The 6,098-nt window shown below is 45.2% G+C and overlaps 1 protein-coding gene across 1 annotated transcript; it reads right to left on the reverse strand.

The window, feature by feature from the left end:
- Positions 1-3,106: 3,106 nt before the first annotated feature.
- LOC118936535 (pleckstrin homology-like domain family A member 1) lies at positions 3,107-5,611 on the reverse strand. The gene is made up of 2 exons (XM_036945124.2): positions 5,009-5,611; positions 3,107-4,285 (listed from the first exon to the last, which is right to left on the reverse strand). Exon 1 carries the CDS (start codon positions 5,491-5,493, stop codon positions 5,035-5,037), a length of 459 nt encoding a protein of 152 aa, XP_036801019.1. The 5' UTR covers positions 5,494-5,611; the 3' UTR covers positions 3,107-4,285; positions 5,009-5,034.
- Between the last annotated feature and the right edge of the window lie 487 nt (positions 5,612-6,098).

Genomic DNA, 6,098 nt, shown 5'->3' on the forward strand with positions numbered 1-6,098 from the left:
ATCCTCCTTTGGTCTCACCTTATTGTCCAATAGTTACTTTCTATCATTACAGCTCTATAGCACTAAGGCACCTGGAATTTGTAAAGAAATTCAAGACACGTATACAATAATGCACATTACCCATCTGTACAACAATGCACATTACCCATCTGTACATCAATGCACATTACCCATCTGTACATCAATGCACATTACCCATCTGTACAATAATGCACATTACCCATCTGTACAATAATGCACATTACCCATCTGTACAATAATGCACATTACCCATCTGTACAATAATGCACATTACCCATCTGTACAATAATGCACATGACCCATCTGTAGAATAATGCACATGACCCATCTGTACATTAATGCACATTACCCATCTGTACAATAATGCACATGACCCATCTGTACAATAATACACAGCTTGAAGACTCACTACCTCTCTCACTACTGTAAGTGGCTCTGGATAAGAGCGTCTGCTAAATGACTGGAGTAAATGTCATGTATTGATTACTGTACATATGGTATAATGGTATGTTAATGATAAATAATAGTGTAGCAACCAGAATATGTCATCCTAAACTTCCTGCTAATATGTCATTTGAATTAGCTTCTCTCCATTATATAACTGTGAGAGTTCCTGTATGGTTGAAATTCGCTTAGCAAAGTCCTTTCCTGTTTCAACACCTGTATCACCATCCACACAAAGAGAAAAGATAACGAACAAAACCCCTGAAGGTGATCTATCCCTCAGCCTCTCTAGCCACAGAGAGAGAGAGATAAAGAGAGAGAGATAAAGAGAGTTGCTAATCTACAGTATCTACCTTCCTTCCACCTACGCAGAGCATTGCAAAGAGCAGGGAGAAAACAAAGTCATGAACAATCTGGGTTCCATTCACTAGACTGATGAGCAGGTGTACTGTCATAATGAGCACAAGGAAATTCACAGGACAGAAATTCTACATTGTATTTTTTAGATCCACATTGGGTTTTTAGGGAATCTTGAGAAGGCTAGATTTACACTGCCAATAAGTAAATATAAAATGAGACAATATGTGTTTAATCAGTGCAAAAATGAGGAGAGCTCTTTAAAAAAACAGTGTTGGCAATAACCTACATTATCCTTACTAAGAACTAAGTACTGAGTGTACTGAAAACATCACTGCAATAACCTACATTATCCTTACTAAGAACTAAGTACTGAGTGTACTGAAAACATCACTGCAATAACCTACATTATCCTTATTAAGAACTAAGTACTGAGTGTGCTGAAAACATCACTGCAATAACCTACATTATCCTTATTAAGAACTAAGTACTGAGTGTACTGAAAACATCACTGCAATAACCTACATTTTCCTTATTAAGAACTAAGTACTGAGTGTACTGAAAACATCACTGCAATAACCTACATTATCCTTACTAAGAACTAAGTACTGAGTGTACTGAAAACATCACTGCAATAACCTACATTATCCTTATTAAGAACTAAGTACTGAGTGTACAGAAAACATCACTGCAGCTCATATGACAATCAATACTTATCTAGGCGCCAATCTTTGTTGGGAGTCATGTGAATGACATTCCAGACCTAACAAACCAATTAAAGTGAGGAAGAAGAGTGGGAGAGGGCAGAAGGGCTGGGGGAGGGGCTGTGTGAGAGGGGCTGGAGCTGGGTGAGAGGGGCTGGAGCTGGGTGAGAGGGGAGAAGGGCTGGGGGGGAGGGGCTGGAGCTGGGTGAGAGGGGCTGGAGCTGGGTGAGAGGGGCTGGAGCTGGGTGAGAGGGGCTGGAGCTGGGTGAGAGGGGAGAAGGGCTGGGGGGAGGGGCTGGAGCTGGGTGAGAGGGGCTGGAGATGGGTGAGAGGGGAGAAGGGCTGGGGGGGAGGGCCTGGAGCTGGGTGAGAGGGGCTGGAGCTGGGTGAGAGGGGAGAAGGGATGGGGGGAGGGACTGGGTGAGAGGGGCTGGAGCTGGGTGAGAGGGGAGAAGGGCTGGGGGGAGGGGCTGGGTGAGAGGGGCTGGAGCTGGGTGAGAGGGGCTGGAGCTGGGTGAGAGGGGCTGGAGATGGGTGAGAGGGGAGAAGGGCTGGGGGGGAGGGGATGGGTGAGAGGGGCTGGGGCTGGGTGGAAAGGGCGAAGGGCTTGGGGTGGGTGGATGGGGCTGGAGCTGGGTGGGAAGAGGAGCTGTGTAAGATGAAGTTGCCCCTTAACGCTGATCTTGGGTCAGTTTGGCATTTTCTCCACCAATGCTTGCGGTTAGGATTGGGGAGGCGAAGCTGATCCTAGATCTGTACCTAGATTAAACTTCACCTCTGAGCCAGAGGTAGGTGAGCCAAGTAGACAAGCAGAGCTTGGAGTCAGCCAACTGTTTGTTGCTACCCAGACTTTTTAATTTTACCCAAGCTGCCCGAGTAGGGAGGAGGGTGGTATAGAGGGGAACTGTGGAATCCCAACCAAGTGCAGTGAGAGACCAAGAGCGGCCCATCGACACTCTCTTGTCTGTCAACATGACTTTATCATCGGTGAACTCCAGCACCTGGCCCAGCCAACGGCCACAGTGCTCAGGTGGTGTCAGCACACCATCAGAGGACGCCTGTCACAACTGGAGGCCTCCAGGGTGGATGGTGGTTGTCTTACACAGTGTCCCAGCCTAGCACCTCCTTCATGGCTTGATGTGGCTTTGAGCAGTCAAGAGGGCATGCACAAGTGCCGAGTGGTGCAGTTATAGAGTCGTCTCCCTTTTTGGCAGCCCCCCCCCCGCCAACATGTCATGCGGATGAGTAGAAATGGCACTGTCATCCACATTTTTCACCCCCTGTAGTATAAATGAGTTAGCTTAATCGAGAGAGGCAGGGAGACACGTGTGTTGTCGCGCCACGGATGGCAGTTTGTCTCAGTCTGAAGGCTGACGGTGAAATATTATTCTCAGAACAGCAACAGCTTCTAGATTTAGCCCAGGAAATAGGGGTGAGAAGTTCACTGGCTGTTGAAGGGTTGAGACAGGCAACACTACACACAGCTATTGAACACACATCTGCTGGTGATTTAAACGGCACATTTTCACCCCGCAAGCTGTTTCTATGCGCTACAGAGCAGGAAATCACACGAGGTGCTGTTCATTTGAAATGGAATGTATATTTCAGAAGTATGAAAATAGCTCTCACATCAAAATAAAACCCCAACTGAATAACAGTAACTTTTTTTTTAAAAAAGGACCCATGTGTTAACGTGAGGACAACCCTGACACACCAGGGGTGGTGTGAGGGGGCAACTCAACAGTCAGTCTCAGCATAGCTTCCTCAGGAAAGATGGTGATGAATTTTTAGCCTAATGACTTGCTCTTGGCAAAACTGGTTGAAAATAAGTCCTTTTGGACACTTTTGCCATTGAAAGGAAATGTTCAACCAGTTTTGCTCACTAGGATACCTTTCTATCAGTTCCCACTGAAAAGGACTGCAGTTTCTGATCCGTACAGATTTAAGACTCCCAAAAGAATATGCTGCGTTGGCACATGTTGCTTCCTAAAGTCAAACCATATTCCATAGTTGTAATGCAAAAGGGTGCCAATATCTGGCACGAGGATAATCACAAAACGTGAGATTTATGGAGAAATCAAACAAATAAAAGATTTGTCAACATTTCCTTCATCATTGAAGCATCCTGCCATTTTTACAGTCAACTACACTTGGGAGGAAAATGCAACTATACCGTATAAGTCTTTGGTTCAATAAAAGAATGAGGATGTGTATCATGGCCACAGATTTACAATAGGATGTGCTACTCACACCTCTAGAAATAGTAGAAGGGAAAGGAAGGGACTCTGGTACATCCTTAAAGGTGTAACACAATCAACCATCCCACCAGGATCACAACGATACTGAGGCTTATGTCCAATCATGACAAAACATTACACTGTCCTACGGAATCTCCAAGCATAGCTTTCAGTTTCAACTCCAGCAACAACCACACTGTACATTAGTCAATGACACTGTTAAGATAAAAACATATATACACAATCTAATAAATAAGAAGGGGGTGGCAGAGAATCGCCCGTTAGAATACAGCTGTTTTCACTCGTGCTGTAGCAGAGGCCTAAGCTTTGTCCATCAGTGTCCATCTGTCTCAAATAAAGAGTCTCTAATGAAAAATAGGACTGAGAAAAGACTGCTGCTGTTGTCGGGACCGAACAACAGTTAAATTATGAGATGTTTTCTGCGGGGTGTGACGCTCCTTTTGTGAGGCCGGGCAGATGCAGCAGGAGTCCATCGATCCCTCCTCTGAATGTCCAATTAACCTGCGGATACAATAAATTAGACCATCTCAGAGGTGGCAGTGCATGACACGAGGAGAAGAGGAACCTCTGTAGGCTAAACATAAATAGCGTGGCTTTCTTGAGCTGCGTTTAAACACGCAGCCCTATTCTGATCTTTTGCCCAATTAATGGGAAAAGATGAGAATTGGTCTGCCTGTGTAATCGCAGCCTAAATGGCTCCAAAGAATGTTTAGAAGACAGTGACAGCACTGACAGTGTTTGAACCCTTACTCTAAAATTAATATAATATTAAACCATTTCATTAAATATTAGTTATTTTTAGGCACAATTAAGTGCCGATGGTAACTGTACCATAATATGCCTACCAATAATAATAAATTGTAGCCTAATAATAGTGAATAATAAAACATTAAAACGTAATTAGGCAAAAAGTAAAGACCTATAATATTTGCATTGGCAAATGTAGTGTATTTTTTTATGTAAGAGACTGTAATTGAGGAGGCTACAAGCATCTGGAACAATGCATGCTTATTTAACAGCATCAAAGCCTCCCCTGCCGACATCGCCGCGCGTAAACCCATATTTATGGGGTAGGTGAGCCTCATATCCTAAGCCTTGTGTCAAATATCAAACGTTGCCGGGGAATGTATATCCAAGCAATTTCCCCGCAAAGGATTTCCACTCCTAAGCGGCTAAGTAGTAATTAGTAATCAAGCCTGCTAAGACCTCTCTCGGATGTCTTACCGCACGTCGAATGTCCGAGGCGCAGGTCACGCAACGTTTGGAGAGCTCCGAATAATTTTCTGTCCTGGGAGCTGAACAACGAGGAGCTGCTGTTTCTGTCTGGTAGACTTCACCGCCAGGATGGCCTGCCTGTTTTTGTATTGCACCATCTGCAAAGTTATCTCGGCGTTCCAGCCCTCGTCCTGTGGACACCTGAAATCGATCTCCTTGCCCTCCGACATGACCACGGTGAAGTAGATGTATTTCCCTTTCCTCTCGACGCAGTCCACAGTTTTCATGTTGGAGAAGTGCAGCTCCTTGACTTTGCCAGTGTCTCCGCCGCCGTGGTGGTTGTAATGGTGCGGGTGGTCGTGCTGCTTCGGCGGGTGAAGCAGAACCCCGTCCTCCGTGAGGACGCAGTGCTTCTTCTTCCACAGCTGCAGCAAACCGTCGCTTCGCTTCTCCAGAAGCCCCTCTTTCAGCACCTTGCCGCCGTTCTCCAGCATCTTGAGAAAACGCCCCAATTTCCTCAGCAAATGCAAACACTTCTTCTTCTCCTTGCCCGTAGAGGTAAAGGCATCGGATGCTGAAATGGTCACTGCAGTGAGTGGGTTACTATGTGCTGTGGAACTCGTGGATGTGTGTGCAGGGTATTTGATACTAGTCCGTCGGCAGCGGTCGCTGGTGTGACTGATACGCACAGTTTGATTGGGGTTTCTCGAGCTTGTGGACCGCCCCCTGAGTGACATCCAGCGGAAAGAGGACTCGTGTGTCAGAGGGCCTCTCCAGCACAGTGCAGCGAGGATCAATGATATATTGATAGTATTTTGGAAATCAAATGGGCCTATACAATTGAACTAAGAACTCAAGGCGAGTGAATTTCTTGAGTCAAGTAGACAATGCCTTCAGAAAGTTCTCAGCCCTTGACTTATTCCACATTTTGTGTTACAGCCTGAATTCAAAATGGATGAAATTTATATTTTTCCCTCACCCATCTCCACACAACACCCCATATTGGCAAAGTGAAAACATGTTTTTAGAAATTTTAGCAAATGTATTGATACATTTATTAATAATGAAATACAGAAATATTGCATTTGCATAAGTATTC

The sequence above is a fragment of the Oncorhynchus mykiss genome, chromosome 15 (assembly GCF_057628025.1).
Source record: "Oncorhynchus mykiss isolate SJ-2025 chromosome 15, ASM5762802v1, whole genome shotgun sequence".
In the NCBI taxonomy this organism is placed as follows: domain Eukaryota; kingdom Metazoa; phylum Chordata; class Actinopteri; order Salmoniformes; family Salmonidae; genus Oncorhynchus; species Oncorhynchus mykiss.